Source organism: Verticillium nonalfalfae (genome assembly GCF_003724135.2).
Source record: "Verticillium nonalfalfae strain VnAa140/NRRL 66861 chromosome Unknown scaffold_91, whole genome shotgun sequence".
In the NCBI taxonomy this organism is placed as follows: domain Eukaryota; kingdom Fungi; phylum Ascomycota; class Sordariomycetes; order Glomerellales; family Plectosphaerellaceae; genus Verticillium; species Verticillium nonalfalfae.
This window is the reverse complement of record NW_021167316.1, coordinates 35129-57244: the sequence shown is the minus strand read 5'-3', so window position 1 is coordinate 57244 and position 22116 is coordinate 35129. Positions and strand designations below refer to the sequence as shown.

The 22116-nt window shown below is 54.3% G+C and overlaps 7 protein-coding genes across 7 annotated transcripts; 3 read left to right on the top strand and 4 right to left on the bottom strand.

Moving 5' to 3' along the window:
• Positions 1 to 1085: 1085 nt before the first annotated feature.
• Positions 1086 to 3799, bottom strand: D7B24_009335 (uncharacterized protein; the record flags this gene model as incomplete). Its single annotated transcript, XM_028643410.1, has 6 exons — positions 1086 to 1126; positions 1201 to 1840; positions 1900 to 1926; positions 2137 to 2643; positions 3252 to 3393; positions 3747 to 3799. The coding sequence occupies 6 exons, from the start codon at positions 3797 to 3799 to the stop codon at positions 1086 to 1088; spliced, it is 1410 nt and encodes a 469-aa protein (XP_028493028.1).
• Positions 3800 to 5233: 1434 nt separating this feature from the next.
• On the top strand, positions 5234 to 5830 carry D7B24_009334 (uncharacterized protein; the record flags this gene model as incomplete). Its single annotated transcript, XM_028643409.1, has 1 exon — positions 5234 to 5830. One exon carries the CDS (start codon positions 5234 to 5236, stop codon positions 5828 to 5830), a length of 597 nt encoding a protein of 198 aa, XP_028493027.1.
• Positions 5831 to 7814: 1984 nt separating this feature from the next.
• Positions 7815 to 8626, top strand: D7B24_009333 (uncharacterized protein; the record flags this gene model as incomplete). The annotated part of the gene is made up of 2 exons (XM_028643408.1): positions 7815 to 8210; positions 8273 to 8626. 2 exons carry the CDS (start codon positions 7815 to 7817, stop codon positions 8624 to 8626), a joined length of 750 nt encoding a protein of 249 aa, XP_028493026.1.
• Positions 8627 to 11873: 3247 nt separating this feature from the next.
• KATG2 (Catalase-peroxidase 2) lies at positions 11874 to 14549 on the top strand (the record flags this gene model as incomplete). The annotated part of the gene is made up of 6 exons (XM_028643407.1): positions 11874 to 12171; positions 12280 to 12434; positions 12504 to 12576; positions 12646 to 13077; positions 13135 to 13267; positions 13322 to 14549. 6 exons carry the CDS (start codon positions 11874 to 11876, stop codon positions 14547 to 14549), a joined length of 2319 nt encoding a protein of 772 aa, XP_028493025.1.
• A 1225-nt stretch (positions 14550 to 15774) lies between these two features.
• D7B24_009331 (uncharacterized protein) lies at positions 15775 to 16856 on the bottom strand (the record flags this gene model as incomplete). Its single annotated transcript, XM_028643406.1, has 5 exons — positions 15775 to 15974; positions 16066 to 16125; positions 16176 to 16215; positions 16273 to 16622; positions 16673 to 16856. The coding sequence occupies 5 exons, from the start codon at positions 16854 to 16856 to the stop codon at positions 15775 to 15777; spliced, it is 834 nt and encodes a 277-aa protein (XP_028493024.1).
• A 763-nt stretch (positions 16857 to 17619) lies between these two features.
• On the bottom strand, positions 17620 to 19137 carry D7B24_009330 (uncharacterized protein; the record flags this gene model as incomplete). The annotated part of the gene is made up of 1 exon (XM_028643405.1): positions 17620 to 19137. One exon carries the CDS (start codon positions 19135 to 19137, stop codon positions 17620 to 17622), a length of 1518 nt encoding a protein of 505 aa, XP_028493023.1.
• A 609-nt stretch (positions 19138 to 19746) lies between these two features.
• Positions 19747 to 21024, bottom strand: D7B24_009329 (uncharacterized protein; the record flags this gene model as incomplete). Its single annotated transcript, XM_028643404.1, has 1 exon — positions 19747 to 21024. The coding sequence occupies one exon, from the start codon at positions 21022 to 21024 to the stop codon at positions 19747 to 19749; it is 1278 nt and encodes a 425-aa protein (XP_028493022.1).
• Positions 21025 to 22116: the final 1092 nt, after the last annotated feature.

Below are 22116 nucleotides of genomic sequence, written 5' to 3'. Positions count from 1 at the left end.
CAGCATGACTGGAGACGAAAGAGGCAGGAGGCCGGGACTTCTGCCCGACGGGGATGATCGATCTATAGTACGTTGGTTCCTGCATGGCCTGGTGTCGCGCTTAGGACTGAGAGCTCATCTCAAATGCGGGCGAGTACTTGCAGGTCTGGGATTGATGCCCGGAACATGACCTGTCACACTTGATAAGAACATGATCTTGTTGCCTATCCGGGAGGCATGCCTACGGTAGTCATTCTTCATGTCTTTCCATTCGACAGTTCCTCTACAATCAGACAGTGATGCCAATACCGTATGACCACGCCCAAAATGAAATGATTCGTCACGCCGATGATATGCTGCTTGTGCGCTTCACTCAAGTTACATGATATTTCGGCCTTAAATTCGAGCTTCTTTGTCTACGGCCGAGTCACGGCTGCCGGCAGGATACGTGGACTGGGGTATACGAGTTCATACTGCTATTATATACAACACAGTAAAGCACGACCTTGCTGGAGAAGTGCTTAGAATCATCCTCCAGCTATCATAGAAACGAGATTGATTCTCTCGTGGTCCAGAACGTGAAACCTGAGGAGTCGGAATGGAACCCTTAGCTGGCCGCGGTGAAACCAATATTTCATCTCCATGTCATGACTTATTACTTTGGGTCCCCAGGGGGTAAGAATCGTTTTTCACCCTCTGCTGCGTCCGAGATCACATTTGTATGGATATGAAAGAGGAACATGAATGCGCGGGCTGTTCATGAAATGCAACATCGCTGGAACCGAAGGACCTTCAGAGGCAAGGCATATAACCTGACCAAGTCCTTATGAAGTTCGCGGCTTTACCACACTTATTCCGCAGCATTGCTTCGCCATCTTTTACAAGTTGTCGGCTGTGCATTGTGGAAGGTTTATTTCTAGAAAGGACGCGTGTGTCGTGAGCCTCCTTACGGGTTGGTGAGTAATCTAGCTGAGGACAGATTCGAGATTCAAGTCCTGCTAATACTAGTCGCCCGTTCGGACATGATGGGGGGATTCTGGAGGGGCGCAGACCTTGCCCAACCCTCTGATACACCCTGCACGCACTTGATATCGTCAGGGGTAGGCCTACCACTGATTGCGCGTTCGAATCTGTCGGCGTTCGCCGACTTGGATGCGTTGCTTAGTTTCCCCATGCCATTGAGCATCATACTTCTCAAGAAGCTTCCGACAGAGGCCCCACCTGCGCCCCGCGTAAAATAACCGAGCAATTTCTTGAGCTCCGTGGGGGGCGGCGTGCCCGGCTTCAGGGTCGACGCAAGGTAAGAGAGCGCGATACCAAGTGGCAGGGGGACGAGTTGCACGCTGAAGATGCCAGAACTGGGCTGGAAGAAGATCTCGAGGATGTCGGCAATGGCAGCGCAGTAAGAGTTGAGGTTCATGCGCTCTGGTAAGGTAGTAATGTCTAGCGGAGATGTCGGATTGGATGTCAGAACGAGAATGAGCGTGGAATACGTGAGCAAGCAAGCGGTCCAATACAGGCTCATAGACATGGCAACCGCAGTGTCTTCTGGGGTGGGCTCCTTGTATTCACGTTCCTTGAGGGCTTCGAGATGGGCTCGGGGACTTTGCTCCTCGAACCATGAGACCAATCTCTCGTCTGTACGCCAGCAATCGGCAACCAGCCGTGCGTAGAGCAACGGTCTCGACGCCGCATCGTCACACAGCGCCAGGGCATCAAGGTCCTCTAGAAGGCCGGGGATATCCACGAAGATGTCCAGAAGCAGGTCTTTGGGCACCTTGGCCGCATTCGTCCACGGGATGGTCTTCCACTCGGGAGAGCTGAGGAAGTTGCGCCTCCGGAGCTTGATGGCGATGATGATCTGGCAGACTTCAGCAATCGGATTTCATCCGTCATCATGCGGCCGAGAAGAACACTTACAAGGTGCATGCGGCTGTCGACAAAAAGCTGGTGAGCATGCCCGTCAGCATGTTCAACAGGAGGCCGGGACGTGATGAGCGCCACTTCACCCAGGTTGTGACTCTGCCAGCTTCCTGCTTGTGATATCTTCTTCGCGTGATCATCGCCACCGTACAGAATCTAAAGGATGGTTAGTCGCTTTCGACGCCGAAAAGGGAAAAACCCAGCAGCGGGGCGTTGGGAAATCGCGTTGACTACCTCATACAGTCCCATTAACCTCGACGCAACCAGAAACGCATCCGAGCTCCTCTTTTCTGGTGATCGTAGTCCGATAGTCATTTCGCCTAACGCCTGCGTGTAGGACCTCAAGCCCTCCCTCACCATCCACGGCTCGCCACCTTCACGACCGAGCGTCCCAAGACACATTGCGAGGAGTGCTTTCCTCAGCGCGCTATCCGTGTGAAACAGATCGCGAGAGACAGCGGTCCAGCCGCCGATCGAGTATCCCGATGCATATGGGGTAAAGGCTTTGCCGCTGGGGAGGTACGCACGCCAGAAGAGATCAAGATACTTGACCTCGTACGCCGAGCGTGCGAGATCGGGGTGCAGCGAGACATCGTAGACGGGCGGAGACGCCCGTGAGACAGACAAGGCCTGGCCGGCCACCGGTCCGCTAGCGTTGATGAAGACCCGTTGACGTTCGTAGCCTGTACATTCAACGCGCGATTTGAGACACTGGCCGCAAACGGGTCGCTGTTGATCGCACTGCATGAGAATCAGTCAGCTGCGCCTTGGCGGGTGTAGGGACCCTCGAGGACGGCGATGGGGATGGGATGTCGCCCACAGGTCGGTTGGACGTGGGTCGCAAGACGAGTCAGACCAAGGAATGAGAGCCTTCTAGCGAGTGCCATAGCGTGTGCGCGTCTCCATACCGGACTTACACCTTTTTTTCGTCTGCGGCATGTATTGCATCCTTTGGACCTCCCAGGGACGCCGACCATGATGAGCGTCTGCGATTCGGCGTTCTGGGCGTTCGAGAGATCAGCTTTGGCGCTGTTTGAGGCTTCGTTCAGGCGCCCGACGACAGCTGCCGAAGGCCAGAATGTGACAGCCGTCGTTGACGTGCCGTGTATAATGTGTGGTTGCCTAATGGAGTTTCAAGAAGACGTCTCGCCCTTGCAGCACCAGGGAGTGGGCTCTATCACCGCTTGAGCAACCTCACGGCCCGTCAAGCCAACGTGTGAGGCCTTAACACTGGGAAGGACAGCTCAAGGATTGCTGCCCGCGGTGACGTTAACGAGGATGTGATCGACGTCCCAGGCCACTGAAGGAACGGGTTGGCAGTGATCCGAGACAATCTCTGCATGCAAGACTCGTGGCATAGAAGGGATTGTTGTATAACGAGTGATGAGGTCTATGACGTGCCCGTCCTCTTGTTCGAGAACGTGTCCAACGACAATGTTGATGGCTGCGGGGGAAAACGTAAAGGAACGGGCCTTGGCATTGTGGCAGTGTCTGCTAGGCTCAATTTGGAGTGACGTCTGGGAATGTGACGGGCATCACAAGCCACAGCGCGCGCCAAGGGAAAGCCTCATGATGGAGAGGCGCCAGTCCAAGACCTTGAGACAGAAGGATTGTGTCCCCATGCCACGAGTGCCTCTAAGATCAACTGCTGGCGACATGAGGGGGAGGGAGATGTTAACGTCCTGAAAATGGGATGATTGTCAATAGTAACTGTGAGTGAACAAGTCAGCAGCTGCAGCATCTGCCTCATCTCCCTGAGAGTCAACTGACTGCCCTTTCCAAGTCACGGGCCCACTTCCTCTCGGAGCACCCGCAACGACCAATAGTGCCAAGCGCCGACCGACCGGCGAAGCGAGGTGGCCTTGGTGGCCAATCCCGGACCACGGTCCGGCCTCATCGGTGCCTGCGATAGGCGAAACGGAGCAATACATCCGGGGTACCAATGGACTCATGACGGCATATGCCCACAAGGACCTACAAATGAAGCTGGGGCAAAGCTGATGGGCAGAACCGCGGCAGAACCGCAAATCACAGGAATGTAACTGCCTACCTTACCTTAGCGTGGTGGACTGATATGCTACGCCAGAACCGGCACGCGAGCATGAAGATAGCGTGTCTGAAGAAGACGCGGTCCAGGTTCGATGAACAAAACGACATGTAGTCAGCCACGCCAGAGCTTGTTCTAAGACATGCGCAATAAACGGATGAAAACGGCCATGTCACGAAGTGAAGGAATCAGGAGTTCATGACACTCGTCCCGGACCCCCATCAGGAACAGGACTCTAGATTTCGCCACCACGTGTGAGACACTCTGACACGGCGGGCACTAATGACTGCCAAACTCGTTACCATTTCGCGCCGTTGAGACGCGTGCATGACAAAAAATTGGGAAAGGTAGTCCCACTCAGAATGGTACCTCGTGGCAGCCAACAATGAGATGCAGGGAAATACTCTCGCGTATCACAATGCAGAGTGTTTTCTGAGAACTGAAGCAAAAGAAATTTGAGGACAGACATGAATTACATCGTTACACGAGCTCTGGCGCGACGAAGTGGGTTCAGGTCAGATACACTTGTGTCGCTTCGGTGAACCTCATCAGCACATGCATGGTAAGTTGTCAATCCAGGCCGAATTAGAGTATGATACTTTGTCATTCCTGGATCAGTAAAGTAGTGATGACTACTGTTCTGACCAAGGAAAATATCATCATAAGCTTCAAGCCGGTCTGTAAGCGTCCTACCTCATCGTCATTGAGTTACCCACTTTGTCATGTCCAACCGCTTCGACGTATGCGATGAGATCGGTACACAGCGTCAGCTGGGTCATTGAAACTGCAAATCGTTGAAACCTCTTACTGAATGGAGCATATTTGGGTTCGTGATCGACAAAGTGATGCTGTGGCTTCGGAGTCACAGATCCCATGGTCCTCGTGAAGTTGAAGGATGGTCCAGGTTGCACGTGAAGGTCACCGCCCCGCGCGTCATGATTTCAACTCGTTCGCTCTAGACAATAGCATGGTTGAGAAGGGGGTGAGGGAACGCCTCCATGCAAACGCCGCTCCAGTTGCTGTTCAGGGTCCCCGCAATCCGTTTGCAGGAATGTGATTCAGCCGCCACGAGTCCGCATCCCACTACACTCTAGGGTCCTAGACATCACGAAACGTGCCTGACAGAATCCCTCACATACTCGATGGCTTATATATTGACACAGCATCTCGTCGGAAGAATGTCCTGTTCCTCAGCAACCCATCAGACTTTCTCCTTTCCTACCCTACATACTTCACACTTGCAGACCATCGTACATACAATTCCACAACATCAAAACCATCAAGATGCAGATCACCATGTTTCTGTTGACCCTGGCAGCTGGCCTCCAGGGCTGCAACGCAGCAGCCGTTGACACCCGCCAGACCGATATTACGACTCGGCCCGAGTGGGTGTCGGACAGCCAGTTCAACGCTGCCATTCTCACAACACACAACCAGTACCGTCGCCAACACCAAGGCGCCCCTCTGAAATGGGGCGTCGACCTCAAATGGGACGCCACTCTGGCCACTGCCGCTAAAAAATATCTCGACAGCAAGGGCACAGGCAAGAACCAGTGCCCTCCATTCGCCCACTCCGGCGGCCAGTACGGAGAGAACCTGGCCATTGGGTACGGAACACCTACAGCAGCCGCCAAAGCTTGGGGCGATGAGCGTGCAAAGTACGACTTTCAAAAGGCTGTCTTCTCCTCAGCCACCGGGCATTTCACCCAGATGGTCTGGAGAGATACGCAAAAGGTCGGGTGCGCCAGGAAGTACTGCACCAGCGGCGCGAGTATTAAAGGCTGGTACCTCGCTTGCGAATACTTCCCTCGCGGCAATATCATCGGTCGCTTCAAGGATGGCGTCAAAATTGGCACCTACAAGCAACCCAAGAAGACGTAGTGGTTCACCGTTCGGAACGTCATGCGCGACCTCCGCAACGTATCTGAGAGGAACTTGTATTATAGTTGTGTGATTCACCTGCCAATGTTGGAGCTTGGGCTAAGCCGCAGCTGATATGGGTGCGCCGGACTTGAGTTGATGGACAAGTTGACATTCGCTTAGAAAACCTTGTTTAGCAGCAATGCAATATTTACCGACGGAAAGCCTGGGTCAATTTGTAGCAAGGGGCAACGTGATTCAGGAGTTAATGGACTACTCGATCTGAAAGATTGCGAGGAGGGATGATAAAAAAAAATTCAAATTCCGTGACGACAGGGATGGCAATGATCAGCCTGAATGAGGAACTACTATTACGGCTGCGGCAGCATCGTACCTGTGTGTCTAGTCGTATGTTTCTAATTGCCAGTTCAGCTTTCCCTCGTTCTTCACAGGAAACGTGACTAGGCTTATTGGACGGCTTTACATGATTGTAGAAACTATAGTCCTCGCGCGAAATCGTTCTAGGGGCGCTCGCACTACCCCTGGACAGAGGGCTTTGAGGGGAACAACACCTTCAGTGCGAGACTAGTCTCTTTCTTGAAGCCGAGGCAAGGTCTTCAAGGAGAAGTCGAGAGGTGGATCGGGCGACACCGCGTAACTTGTGAAAAATGGTGCTGAAGGCCTCTAGCGGTGGCGCGTTGACGGAGAGCTCGGCGAGTGAGTTTGCGCGCATAGCAATGAGAAACTTACAAGGAGACTCTTCTCCGTGTCTGCATTTGGCCCGAGAGGGATATAGCCACTTCACCACTGCCGATTATGCCAGAGACGACTTTCCCTGGAAAATTGAATCTTGTCGGAGCTATTTTGCTCCCGGCCGGTTCGTAGAAGACAGGACGCCAGAAACCGAACACGAACCTCGGCCTAACCGGCCGGGCTTGTCGCCCCGCTCGGTTGGAGCGTGTGGACATCATTGCCATCGCCCTTGACTTACGTCCCTTGCCAAGTAGTTCATTCGCTCATTCGCATTGCAACCTTCCTGTTCTTCCCGCTGCACTGCGCGCTTTGATCGTCATTTTAGGTTCTTGCGAAGCCGTGCGGGGAGATGTAAGGTTGGAACACAAACCAGGGCACGCGACAGCTTGTCATGCTAGGGCAGACTTCGTGCTGGAGAAGCGTCAGAGCCAAGCCTGGCCCCCATCATCAATGCCCGCTGGGCTGCACAAGGTGCTCGGCATTCGTTGACACTTGGACATAAAGGAACCAAGGGTACCTGCGCCTTTGCCTTCTCCAAATCTACGAAAGCTCCCCAATTCAATCGGCTCCGCAGCCCCGATGGGGGTTCGGCCTTCGCTAAGAAGATCTGCCGAGGGACCATCTGTCGTGCTGATCACAGCCATTTCGAAGCGCTTGTAGTTGAGGGGAGAGCTGCGAGAAGGCATTTTGGGATGGCTTCCCCCGCAATTTGTACTTCCACTGGACCGCCCATCTTTGCGATCTGATGATCGATTCATGTGTTCGCGCTTCCCCTCGTCCGTCGCTAGGCATCTTTGCCGAGATTGCGGACAGCAAACACCCATCTAGGTGGCCAGATGGCCATATCAGGGCCATGTTCTCGAGCCGCTAGGTCGAAATTCCGGCTCCGACGAGCAAAGCTAGTCAAAGTTTGTGCTTTACCCCGGATCCCCATCAAGCTTGCTGCATCCCCGGCGAGGACCCGCCACGTTGCGATGAATCCTTGATTCGTGGAAGTTCCTCTCCTGAGCACGTCAGAGATGCCACTCGGCCCTAAGGCATCGTGGCGGGAGAGCAGAGGGCGAGCTCTTGTTCATACGTGATTTGAAGACACGATGATGTCCTCAACATGTGGGAATAGCGATTTACGGGACATATAAGGCGTATCACGCGGCTGCAAACGGAGGATCGTGATGCCAGGCCTCCACGCACTCCACTTCCAAGAGACAAACCCACACAGCCGGTACACTGCCCCGCGTCAGCGCCCGTCATCATGAAGTTCCTCAGCCTCATCCTTGCACTCACCGCCCTGGCGCCCGTCGATGCCAGGCCGAAGAAGGCGGCCAAGCCTCCCTACTTTGTCCTCACTGGCGACTCGACAGTTGCCGTCGCCGGAGGCTGGGGCGATGGCTTCCTGTCTTACGTGAAGGCCCCCGCAGACGGCATCAACCCTGCGAAGAGCGGCGCGACGACCGCCTCGTTCAGGGCCGATGGCCGTTGGAACACGACCATCACCGCCGTCCAGGGGAACGTCGACACCCACTCCCCCATTGTCACCATTCAGTTCGGTCACAACGACCAGAAGGCCACGTCGGGCATCTCTCTGGAGAAGTTCCAGGCCAACCTCGTGGCCCTCGCCAAAGAGGTCATCGCTGCCGGCGGCACACCCGTAAGTGTCCGCCCATGCCAAACTTTGGACATGATCTCCCGTACTGACCTATGCAATGCCAGATCCTCATCACCTCATTGACGCGCCGCGCCTTCAACGGAAGTGCCGTCATTGAGAACCTGAACGAGCACAGCGCCGCCGCCATCGCCGCTGCCGAAAACCTCGGTATTGACTACCTCGACCTCAACAAGGCCAGCACGGCGTATGTCAATGCCATCGGAAAGGCCAACGCTGACCTCTACAACCTCTCGTCCGGAGACAGGACACACCTCAACCCATCCGGCGAAAAGGTCTTTGGCCGCCTGGTGGTCGACCTGCTGCTGAAGAAGCGCAAGGACCTCCGCCGCTACTTTGAGAAAGACGTGGCTCTGAGCAAGAAGATTGCGGCGGGCGAGTACGCCACTGGCGATGAGTAGGGGTTTGAAGGATGGAGCATCCATGTTCAGAACTTTCTATTGATGCCTTGGATATTATGCGTCCTGGAACTGTACGTAAGGGAATGGATGACTGTTTTGGTGTCATTGGTGCGGTTTTCGTCGTGTTCTTTCCAGACAAGCAGCTTGTCATGGCGAGTCGGGATTTGTGGGCAGTCTGAATGTGTATCAGCAAGCTGTCATGAAGGAAAGCAACAATGAATCATGAAAAAGATAGTCAATGAGCATCACAACGCAGGGTGATTGTGCGGCACAGCGAATAATGTCTTTGACAAGTATGCTGTTCTTTTGGAAGCGTCCAGATGCGACAAGAAGAATACCACCTTTTCCTCTTGCCTCTATTAGCAGTGGTATGGTAACAGGTGAGAGGCGCCTATACTCCCCCATTCGAAACCAAATCGGGTCCGCGAGAGTCCGAGGATCGTGACTTTGACCTTGATGACTGCCGTCGAGTCAGTGCCGAAGGAGCCATGCTGTTTGTGGCCGCCGGAGCTCTCAAATCGAAACGAAACCCCCTTTGGTGAGGACCTTCTCGTCATGACCTGTCTGCCATGGGCCATGTATTCATGCCCATGTTGTCGCGCGACGTCGTGGACCTTGAGCAGAAACCGACGGTGCTTGGCAAGTTCTCTGCCAGCGGGCGCCGCCGTGCACCTGGCCCAGTTGGTGAATTCGCAATCTCTTCCGAAAGAGGGGGTTCGCTGCATGACTGCATGCGCAGATTTGCATCCTCGTAGATTGCGTGGCAGGTGCATGGTAAGCTGCAGGCGTCGCTTGGAACTGGCGAGCCGTGCAGTTGGATTTAGGTTGAGGTTGACATGGCCTAGATTGATGCGGCCGCCGTTGCGAGGCTAGGATGGACGCCGCGCGTGGACGCCATCAAAGAGCTTGGCCATCATACGATAAATCCCGATAGTCTGAATGTAGGATTTATTTCAGGAACAGACCAGAGATCTGCATCTTGTCTGTTGGATGTTATCACGTTGTGATTTGTATCGTGATCCCAATCACCTGCGACGATTAAGCGCTGTAGCATGGTGAGTCTGAGCGTTTCCTCCGCGCTCACCGACCCAGCGACGGGTATTTGTGTTTTTCCTCGTCCATGCCAAGACGCCAGGACTTCTATTTCGGGTGTGGCGACCTGCGCCGCACCTGCATGCATATCTGATTTCTTGGGACATTGGGGGGGTTTTGTTGCTTGGCAGCGCTTTGCATTGCAGTATCTGTGAGCAGCCAATCCGTTGGTGACAAGGCCGAACATGTCGCGACTGTCTCTCGAGGATGCCATGACAAACAGCTCATGAACAGGGGACTGCGGCCGCTTTGGGCAAGTGATTGGAATCGCAGAACTTGTGATAAGTCAGGTGTCCGGCCGATGCGTGCCCCAGTCATGGCCAAGCCGCCTTCTGACTCGACTCAGGTAAGTTCAAACGCCCTGGTAAATATCTCGTCGTGCTCATATTGAACAGCACTGGCTATACCCCAGTGAAGGCCCATGTTGTCACAGAAGTCAAGTCGGGGCAAAAATCTGGCCGGATGCTACACGCGACGGGAAACCGATCAAGCCGACAATGGAGTGCCTTCTCAACGCGGCCTTGTGCCGGGCTTGGCCTTGTCTATTGCCTAGACTGCCGGAGTTAAGAGACGCTACGTACCTCGCTTAGTGGCTTAGGCAACTGGAAAGTATCAGCTCAGAGGGTATAATATCCGTTTTGGAGTCAAGCCAGCTTCTGTTGCCGATGGGCGGGACGCGGCACGGACGGCAAACCCCAGGTTTTCAGTGCGCACACACTGCCGTAGCTCTGAGTCGGAACGAGCTACAAGCAGGCGAAGATCGGATGAGGAGGAAGCTCGGTGAGCTCAGCCATGCATGTGCTTGTTGGTCGCTGTTGTGCTCTTCACTGCTCGCGCGCTCGATGATCTGTGATGCCATATGCTGAGAGCATGGGCTGAGATCCCTGGCGAGAATGCCCAGACCGACCTCGTTTCGACAAAATGCGACATTAAGACGATCTCAATTCGTTCATGCGTCACATCTCTTGTCTGTCAATCCACATGTTCCCCGCCCTACAGCCAGCAGGTCGCACAAAGAAAGTGTGGATGACTGCCGTTTCGCCGCCTAACCAACCCGCAAGCGGCCCGCGCTCCCTCCAATGCCAGAAACCTGCTTGATAAGCTGTCTAGGAAGTCCCCTGTCTTCTTCATAAGCTTGTTTGTTGTGGTGAGGGAGCAGGGAAGACAGTCCAGAAGGGAGACTCGCGCGTTCGCTCAGCCCCCCTACCGCCCCACCCACGTGTCTCTGTCTAACCACTTTGAAGCTGTGTACGTCAGCCAGGAATCTGCATCGAAAGGGGGCTACATGACGTTGGGCCTAGAATCAGTGCGAGGAGAGCTGCATGCAAGGAACCACCTGCCTGATGTGTGTGTCTGCTCAAATTGCGGGTTCGCTGGAAAGTTTATTATAGTCGCATCCCGATTCTGGTCCACGCCTGGAAACTGCCGGGATAGAATCCGACCCCGAATGTAAATGCCGGAATTGAGAATGAACGACCTGCGATTGGTCGCCGGGCCCGGCTGGCCTATGTCTTTGGCCGCCCCGTCTTGGTGCTTTGTCTACGAGAGGGTCTGGGTAGCTAGTTGGGCCAGTGTAATGCAAGTCAGCCGATCCGTGGCCTCGCAGTATCGCGCATCATATGATTTGATCCTGATAATCTTAACCCAGCAAACTCTCCCCGCCGGAGCGCGCCATCTTGAATGCTGTGACCCAGGCGCTTACAGGCTTTGCATGCAACGTGATGACAGGGTCTCTAAGGCCCCAAGCCTGGAGCAGCATGTAGAGAGGCCCACCAGAGCTCGATACACCATGTTCGTCCCACATGCAACCTCCCGGTATGGTAGGTCCTCTGCAACTCCTTCTCCAGAGGAGGGTTGGCGATCGGCTGTGACCGCAAATCCTCACCTCTCCCACATGTTGCCCCACGCAAGGATCCTGACCTCATCCCATCGGGCCAAGCCCCACGCCCGGAACTGTATGTCAGATCAGGCTGCTGCGAGAATTCCGCCTTTCCGTTGTCTTTTACTATAAGAGGACCCTGATGATCTCCCGCCGGGACAAGAAAGACATCGGACCCAGCACCGTGTCTCTCACCTGTCTCGGACCAGCAGCACTTGAACGCTATCTGGAGGATCGTCATTGACCTTCTCAAGTCCTTCTGTTTCCTCCCCCAGCATGTTGTACTCCACTCTAGCTGGCTGTCTCCTGACAGCCCTGCCTATCGTCAACGCTGCCGGCACCTGTCCCTTCTCCAAGCGCGAGGACTCCTCCGAGACTCTCGACAAGAGGCAGAGCAACGCCATCCCCAACTTTGGACGATGCGCCGTCCAGAGCAACGTTGCTGGTGGTGGCACCAGGAGCAGTGACTGGTGGCCTTGCCAACTGAGGCTTGATATCCTGCGCCAGTTCTCCTCAGAGATCAACCCTGAAGGCGGCGACTTTGACTACACCGAGGCTTTCAAGACCCTGGACTGTGAGTTTATTCTCATCTCCTAGAGAAAAAGCTTCATAGCCTCATTAGAGGCTGTGTGCAACCAACCTTTCGCTAGTTGTGGCGCATGCTGACGTGAAATCATCTCAGACGCCGCGCTGAAGAAGGATCTGCTCACGCTCATGACGGATTCTCAGGACTGGTGGCCAGCTGACTTTGGTCACTATGGTGGCTTCTTCATCCGCATGGCTTGGCACAGCGCCGGTACCTACCGCGCTCTCGATGGCCGCGGTGGTGGTGGCATGGTAAGTGGCGGCGCCTCGCTCCCGTCATCCGTCAGCCAACATCGGCAGCTAACGTGAGACTGGAAATAGGGCCAACAGCGTTTCGCGCCCCTCAACAGCTGGCCTGATAACCAGAACCTCGACAAGGCTCGTCGACTGCTTTGTAAGTCCAACACGAGTTCTACTCTCAAAGCCATTTCCGAAGTCACCGAAAGCTGACCTCTGTCTGCAGGGCCCATCAAGCAGAAGTATGGCAACAAGATCTCGTGGGCTGACCTCATGCTTCTCACTGGCAACGTGGCTCTTGAGTCCATGGACTTTAAGCCCTTCGGCTTTGCTGGTGGTCGTCCCGACACCTGGCAGTCCGACGAAGGCATCTACTGGGGTGCCGAGACCGCCTTCGTTCCTCAGGGTAACGATGTCCGTTACAACGGTAGCACCGATGTTCGTGAGCGCGCTGAGCACCTCGAGAAGCCGCTCGCTGCCACTCACATGGGCCTGATCTATGTCAACCCCGAGGGACCTAACGGCAACTCGATCCCCGCCGACTCTGCTCTCGATATCCGTGTGGCTTTCGACCGCATGGGTATGAACGATGAGGAGACTGTCGCTCTCATTGCCGGTGGACACGCCTTTGGCAAGACCCACGGCGCTGTAAAGGGTGGTATGTTCTAAGTTCTTGATCCGGCTCCATCTCTCCAGAGCTAACATGCCCATCCAGAGAACATCGGCCCCGAGCCTGAGGCCAACGATATGGGAATGGGCCTCGGCTGGCACAACCGCGTCAACAACGGAAACGGCCCCGACACCATGACCAGTGGCCTGGAGGTCATCTGGACCAAGACTCCCACCAAGTAAGCATCTCCAGAGTCAATTTGCCCGATTTTTACTGACGGGTATTTTTCTAGGTGGAGCAACGGCTACCTTCTCAGTCTGTTGAACAACCAGTGGGAGCTTGTTGAGAGCCCTGCCGGCTCCAAGCAGTGGCAAGCTATTAACGGAACCATCGACTACCCCGACCCATTCGACAAGACGAAGTTCCGCCCTGCCACTATGCTCACTAGCGATCTTGCTCTCATCAACGACCCCTCGTACCTGAAGATTTGCAAGCGCTGGGTCGACCACCCCGAGGAGCTCGCCGACGCCTTCGCTCGTGCCTGGTTCAAGCTTCTGCACCGTGACATGGGACCTCGTTCTCGCTACCTCGGCCCTGAGGTGCCTAAGGAACAGCTCATCTGGCAGGACCCTCTCCCTGCCGCCAAGGGCAGCCCCATCTACGACGCCGATGTCGCCTCGCTGAAGAAGACTATTCTTTCCACTTCAGGCCTGACCGTCTCCAACCTCGTGACTGTTGCCTGGGGCTCCGCCTCAACCTACCGCAACTCAGACAAGCGTGGTGGTGCCAACGGTGGCCGCATCGCTCTCGAGCCCCAGCGCAGTTGGGCCGTTAACAACCCCGCTCAGCTGACCAAGGTCCTCACTGCCCTCAAGGGCATCCAGAGCAGGTTCAACCGCAACGGCAAGAGCGTCTCTCTCGCTGATCTCATCGTCCTCGGTGGTACTGCCGCCGTCGAGAAGGCCGCCAGGGATGCCGGGTTCAACATTGTCGTTCCCTTTGCCCCTGGTCGTGTCGATGCCACTCAGGACCAGACCGACGTCACATCCTTCGGCCACCTTCAGCCCGCGGCCGACGGCTTCCGCAACTACGGCCAGAGCACGGCCCGCGCCCGCGCCGAGGAGATCCTTGTTGACAAGGCCTCTCAGCTCAAGCTCAGCCCTCCCGAGCTCGCTGTTCTCGTCGGCGGCCTCCGCGTTCTGGGCGCCAACTTTGACGGCTCCAAGAAGGGTGTTCTGACGTCCAAGGTCGGCCGCCTGACTAACGACTACTTTGTCAACCTCCTTGACATCCGCACCAACTGGACTCCCGACAGCAGCTCCGAGGTCTGGACTGGCAAGGACCGTGCCACCGGTGCCACCAAGTGGACCGCCACGCGCGCCGACCTCGTTTTCGGTTCTCACGCAGAGCTCCGCGCCGTTTCTGAGGTGTACGGCAGCGCTGACGCCGCTGAGAAATTTGTCAGGGACTTTGTTAAGGCTTGGGTTAAGGTCATGAACCTTGACCGCTTTGACCTTTAGAAGATAGCATCCACACTTTGATGGGTCGGTCTTTTTCTTCTTCCGAAAGTTTATAAGTTTAAATTTTTATCCAGTTTTGATGTCACATTGTTCTGACCCATGACCGTCCAAATTCCGTGAGCCTTGTGCCTGGACCCCCCGTAAATGCCGCGCATATCGCCTCCATTCCGTCGCAACTGGGTGACACGATTTGAGAAGACCACTGCCATGCTGAAATCTCTCAGATTGAACGTCTGATACTTTTGAACTGCGATCAAGTCTTTGTTTGGTTGGGTGGCCTCATATTGCCCTTCGGGGTCTGCATTCTTCGCAGCAGCGACGGTTGCATCCGGGCTACCCATCATCGTGGCTAACACGCCTCCAACAAGGGCTGTACCGCCGCCGGTTAATCTTAAGATTGGTCAGCCAAAGAAAACTCAATTGATAATCGTTATTTGGCTTACACCCATGTGGATTTGAATGGCCCAGTGTCTGCCTTGGATTCGGCAGCGTCGTTGCCTCCAGTCGTAGCGTACGATCTCGACGACCTCACCATGCGCATTGCGGGTGCAGCCTGCCGAGGGCCCGCTCGAATCGTTTGTTTGAACATGCTGACTGATGGTTGTAAATGGTTGCTGGGGCGTGAATGTCGTAGCACAATGGTGCCGCTGAAAGGAAAATTAACCCCGGCCAGGCCGGATAGTATTGGCTGGATATATAGGCTCGAGAGTTTGAGATTGTGGCGACAATAGAGGGCCCCTCATAATGACCCAATGCTGCCGTCAACAAATTTCGATGCGACCATGGTTGTATCGTATGATAACATACCTTCGGGTTCGGGAACAATCTTGGCTCCTTAACGTTGTATTCAGTCATCGTCAGCATGACGTGGCAGCTACGAAGCTCTCTCGTGCACGTTAGAGCCCAAATTGAAAGTAACGCGAGGGAGGGGTAGCTCCGCAACCGTGGTTGTTTGGAGCTTCATTAGCAAATCACGTATTGCTTTGCATCTGTCATCTAATTTACTGGAGATGGCGTTTTTGTGTTGACGACTTCGCTTGCAGTAAATGCGGAAGGACTCTTGGTATTGAGGGGATAGTGATCCGACTTTGTGAATACGTCTCCTTAATGCGAAGTCTCATTCAACGACACCTTTCGTTTGTGTCTCCAAAGTGAAATTATATTTTTCTTGCTACGGAGTGCGGGACAATCCTCAACGAGAATCTATCTGCCAGTCCTGGCAGCCTCAGATTGTAGTCAGCGCCGGCGTGCCTGCTGCAGCGGGGGTTGAGAACTTGGTCTCGACGAAGCATTTCACCAATCCCATTTCCCGCTTCTCCTGCTTGTGGTAGGCTTTGGTGATGTCGTCAAACTTGAAACGATGCGTGAGCATGATCGTGGGGTCAATCTTCTCCTTCTCCACCATCTCAAGAATCTCATCCCAGTCTAAGGATTGCTCAGGTTAGCGATGGGCTCTGGGTAAACTTCTAGGAGAAATCGGATCAATATGACTTGCACTTCTGAACCGGAGCCTGACCACAGCCGACCAAGCGGATGCCGCGCTCCATCAGCGACCCGACGTTGAAGTGTTTGGTGACTGTGCAAAGTGTCAACAAGGTCGTCGAACTACGTATTGTAAGGACTTACATCCGACGTAGCCGCCGATAAGTCCTACAGCACCGAACTTCTGAGTCGACATGATGGCCTCGTCAATCATCTAGCTTGTGTCTTGCTCGGTGCCAACTGCCAACTCCAAAGAATGCGCCCATCCTTTGCCATACTCTCCGCCCGTCGCATCAATGCTGACGTTGGCACCTCCCGGCAAAATCTCATGGACCTTGGCGGGCACAGTCCCTGTAGCCTTCAAGTGTCTGAAATTGATCGTTTTGAGGCCTGGGATCTTTGACTCGGCATAAGCACATCGCCAGTTGCTGTCAATTCCGATGACCTGCTTGTCACCCCTGACGTAGGTCCAAGCACTTGCCATCAGGCTGATTGGGCCAAGGCCCCAGATGGCAGCATTATCACCTTCTTTGACCCTAGAGTAAACGACGCTGTGGTAGGAAGTATGGAGAACGTACGACAAGTAGATACCTACGGGTGTTAGCACTAGGTTAATTGGATCATCTGGTGTGGTCCATTACCCTTATCGTTGGGAAGAGAATTGGGAATCTTCAGCAATTTGTTGTTGGCCGGCGGCACCCGCACGTACTCGGCATGACCGTCAGCGTAACCACCAGTGAAGTAGGAATAACCAAAGATGCCGCCCAACTGCGAGCCATACAACTGTTCGTGAAGGGCAGAGGCATTGGTCTTCTCACAGGCCATCGTCAAGTTTTGCTTGCAGTATCTGCATTCGCCGCAATACACTACGAAACCGGCTATGTTGGTGATGCTTTGTTGTAAACATAGAATGGGATGCGCAATATGTTGAGTATCGAGGAACCATCAAGGTGCCGCGACGAATAAGCCCATTATCTAAACACAATGTGGTTGCGATGTGTTGGCTGGTGTTTTAAATAATGTCATGTAGAGAACGGTTATGTGACGAAGCCATGAATCAATGTCAGGCGATTAATGTCTATGATATCGTTCTTAATTGAGGCCTCCTTTAGAGTCTCTCCACCGTGTTGGGAATGAAACGAATCGCTCGGGTCAGCATATTACAGATTCAACGCTCAGGTAGTTGGTCAGTGGGTTGCATTCACTGGTCCTGTTTGCTCAGAACGACAACATCTGCCAAAACCACATAGAGTACTATGACCCACAAACACACATGTCATCAAATCTTTGCCTAATCGTGCGCTCAGCATAACTCAAGGTCATCCACTCGTGGTGAGATTTAAGGTCACCTATGAGTCCTGGCATAAACCTCAGCTCCATTACCCTGCCAATGTGAGTGCAGGACTTTCACTGATGGAACCATGCCATGTGCAGACGCTCAGCACGAAGTTTGGCAGTACTCTAAATCAGATTTGACAGTATGAAAATGTTCCCAAAGTCCCCCCATGGCGATGCATGCTAATCCAAGTATCAGGCTGGCAGGAGATGACTGTGCAAAATTGTTCATTTCCGCTGCCACAGCGAGTAATTATGCCCTGCTTGTAGTAGGCTGTGTAGCATCCGCTCTCAGGATGTCGTTGAGTTCATCTCTCGTCTTGCAGTTCTCAATCGCAAAGCTGGCAGCCAGCTCCTCCAGCTCTTCCTCGGTCTTATCTTTGAATAACTCCGCAAATTCGTAGCCGAGGTATTCACTCATCAGCAGCTCCCGCACAGTCCTCTCGACCTGGCGGTCAAAGGTCCAGATATTGGGGTACTTCTTTTTGTGCAGATGCTCCGGGATCATAGCCTTGAGCTTAGAAATGAAAGGGCCATAGACGTCACCATCGACACCGCTCTTGTCGACAACGCCCCAGAAATCAAGACCGAGCCTCTGCTTCTTCTCGACGAAGGGTTGGATGAGGCGCATATACGGGCTCTCGGGGTCGAGGTACACCATACCCTGGTAGCCGATATCCTTGTAGAGCCAAATACTCCACGACACACCGCCACATTCACGATAGATGGACAGTTGCTCTTTCAGCAGGGCGAAACGCTTGGCATTGGTGACGGCGGCGTCAGGATCGATTCTTGGATTCTGGTACACAGGGCCAAATTCCCCGTTCCAGATCGGCACGCCGGCTTGGCGCATAAACTCGACCTTGCGGTTGAAGCTTGAGCGCAGCTTGGACTTTTGTTCCTCTGTGCCTTCATACTGCTCGGGCAGAGGGAAGCCCATCATGCTGTAATCGTGACAGCTGTAGACGGTGTTGGGCAGAGGTTTCTCAGGGTTAAAAGCGCGGAAGTCCATGGCGTAGGTGTTTCCGTCAACGAAAAGAATGTGCTCGGGGTCAATGGCGCGGATGGCCTCCTCGGCGCGCTCGTACCAGGCCTGAAGGCGGGTGTGCTGCGGGTCTGCGGGTTCATTGAGAGGATTGTATCCCGCAATAACAGGGTTGCCAGCGTAATGTTTTGCCAGAGCCTCCCAGAGCTGGATGGCACGATCCTGGAAGTCTCGAAACTCCCAGAACAAAGCGCGACTCAAGCCGGAGTCGCTGTGCCAGTCTTGGTTTTGACCACCTGGAACGGCGTGCAAGTCGAGGATGACGTAAATATTGTGACGCGCGCAGATGTCAACAATACGGTCGAGCAGGGCAAATCCCTCCTGCTTGATGACGCTAGGATTGTCATCATCCATGAAGTGGCGGTAGTTGAAGGGGATGCGCAGACAGTTCACGCCTAGCGACGCGAAGAGTGCGGCATCTGCTTCAGTGAAAAAGTGGTGAATAAGCCGAGAGAAGAAGAACTCGGCCTTCTCTTTGCCGAGAACCTCTGCCAGTGCAGCGCGATGCTCATGCTCATGGCCAGAGTAGCCTGTGATGAAGTTCTCCATGTTCAGCATGCCGCCAAGACCAGCGCCCTTGAGAACGACCTGTTCGCCTGCCGCGTTGACAATGTTCGTGCCACTGACGCGAAGCATGGTGCATGGTGGGTGGACACTGTTGGTCTTGAGCCCAAGGAGCCCTGTTGCTGGCGCCTCCCGCGCGATGGTCTGTGTGGTAGTGGACATGTTGGCACGGAAGGGAGCATATAATGGAGAGTGAAGAAGCACTTGAAGTATGTTAGGGGGCGGTGCTGTTTGATGAACTGGGAATGAAGATGAAAATGAGAAGAACGCTTTATATCTCGGTGAACAGATGATCATACCCACTAAAGGGTTTTGGCTATGGCCGACCTCCTCTCGTCAGAATTATCGTTGGGCTCCCATTGTGATGAGAATCACGCACAAGGCCGAGGATCCCATGTGCTGGCTTAAGTGCGACATTCCGCGAAGATGTGGATCATCATCCACCCCATGACCAGCTGCGGGCTTCCACGGCTACAACAGTCTCGGCTCTAGTCATGCAGGGTCTGGGGTAATATTCCGGGGAAAGGGATGGAATGACTAGCCTGCGAGGCACAGCCTACAGGAGCGTCACCTTGCGGAGTATTGATTCCAGCCAGTCTGCGCCTTTGCTTTAATGGTTCTCCATCGGACAGAGCGATCTTCCGCGACGCAAGCCTTAGTTCTGCACGGACTCAACCATGTTGCAAAGCATCCTTAAGATTGCATTCAGGCTGAACATCCAGTTTCCTGCTGGGCAAGCCACGATCATTCTGGCGGGTCTGTCATCTACTTTTACATGTATGTCTGCGGAGCATAAGTCCAGGAGGCCGAGCCGTTAGCAGGCATGCGGCCTTGGTCCAGTACCGTTCGGATCTTGCCGAAGTCCCTCGTCTCATTGCCCCAGTAGTCAAGGAGGTCGACAATGTCATCGATTCCCTCCTGCCAGCCCTGTGGCAGGGTCACAGTCGTACCTCCGCGATCGGTGCCTTGCGCCCTCGTTGTCTCAGACTTGATGGAAGCGCCCAGCAGGACCAGAGCGCTGCGTGAACAGGTCTGCATCATCGGGTTTGTGCCGTGGTGTCTGTGTCTATACCCAGGCTTGTTCAACGTCAATCGCACGAGATGATAATGGAGGGATCGTTCGGCGTAGTGGGCGATGTTAGATGAGGTGGACGCAAAGCTGCGGCTCAAGTCTTCACATGTCAGGTATGCGGAAATGAAAGGCCAGTAAATGAGTTCAAACAAATTGATAGCGTGGCCCCGCAGCACAAAACGACAGACGTCGTCTTCCTCAGGGGGCGCCTCGAAGGACAGGTTCGGAGGCAGGGAGGAAATCCACGAGTTGACTTGCGCCTCGTGTTCCGGCACAACAGCTGCCATAGCTGCAAGGAATGATTGCTGATTCTCGTGCTGGGCCTGCAGTTCCATCATGCCGGCGCTCATGCGAGCAGTGAGTCTTCGGAGAGATATTTCGGCAAGGTAAAAATACCACGAAATTTGCTCGCGCTCACGGCGGGGGTCAGCCGATGTGTCAAGCTCCGTCCTTGGTGCTGGCGGTGTGGGGAAGAATGGCGGGTAAATGTTGGTGCTCATATCGTTGACGAAGTCGGGCATGTAATTGGTACTGCGGACCTCCCTTTCCGACTTCCAGGCCGACCAGTAGACGGCCTGCTGAAGGGTGTCAATGGCGTGATCCTGAGGATGACTTCCGTCTGAGATGCCGTGATATTTCTCCTGATTCTCTTGTGCTAGAAACGGAAGCTGCTGGCAGCCAGCAAGGGCTTGAAGGAAATAACGCCATGCCTTGAGTGGCTGGAAAACACACATCATAAATACGCCCGCGAGAAAGAGGCATTGCGGCCCTATCAACTCGTCTGACGAAATGAGAAGGCCAAGGCGCTTCTGCGCTGCCTGGAAGAAAGCCATGGCGTTATTGTAGGCAATGGTTCCCGGCATTGCATCGTGACTTGGTCCGAAGGAGGTGGATAGAGACCCAAGGGCGCAGACGAGGAGGGCAAGGCAGGACTCGGGTGACCAGTCTACTCCGTTCATTATGGTTGAGAGCACCATATGTCGCGTGGATGTCTCGTCCAGAATGGGGTTTTTGACATGGACAAAACTGAAAAAGCTGTCGAGAAGGTCGTTCACCCGCCTAGGCTCCATGTCCAGGATACCCATTGTGGAGGCTGGAGATATCGCGGAGACAACTGTCTGGTCCGGATGTAGAAGACTATGATGCTCTTGTTCCGGGCTGAGCTTGCGGCTGAAAAGCTCCATCGGGATGATACGACCGGGTGGTGGGGGTATGATCGTGTCTATGCTCAATGGCAACGCTGTTGCTTGTTGCTCGTTGACATCACGTAACGAGTCTGTTGCTTCGGATGGCCTGATGCTTGGTTGCGAGGTGTCGACGGCCCGAATCTTGTGGGGCAACTCAGTAGTTTGGACAGATACAGATCGCATGAGCTCCTCCAAGTCGTCCAGTCTCTCCAGAATTTTGAGACTTGCTGGGTCGAAGCTTGACAGGTCCACCGGAGACTGGATACATTTTGCCCCAACTTTCAGGCAGAACGAACAGGACGGCTTAAGATTATCGCACTTGGTTCGCCGAGCGCGACAGACCTGACATGCCTTGACAGCGCGTTTTCGCTGGTATGAAGCAGTTCCCCGGGGTGCTGGGCGGGTCCTCGGAGCGGGCTGTGTGGGCTGATCTGCGGTTTCCGACCTCGGATCGTGTGGCAAGTCTCCGACCGAGGACTCCATCTTCGAACAATGTGTGGTGTATTTCCCGAGGAGAAAGGATCGGGTGTTGATGGGTCTGCTGTGTTCTGGGGTTGGGACTGGGTCTCAAACTGGCTGGGAGCGAAGGTGCGAGTGATGATAACCAGAGGATGGTCGCGGACTGTCGCCTTTATCACACTCCCAGCCCAGCTGGAGGGGCTAATCTAGTATTGTTTAGTGCCATCACCTGATACTGATTCGAGCCTGTGGACGAACCCCACGAGTCATTGGAGCGGCCAGAAACAACGATTGAACGCCATTCTCCACCCCCGCAAAGCGGAATGTCGCTCGTAAACCGACCCCATGTGTCCAGGTTTTTCCCCAGGATGGCCCCAACTTCTGATTTACCAGGCTGAACACCATCAATGAGCCATGCAATTA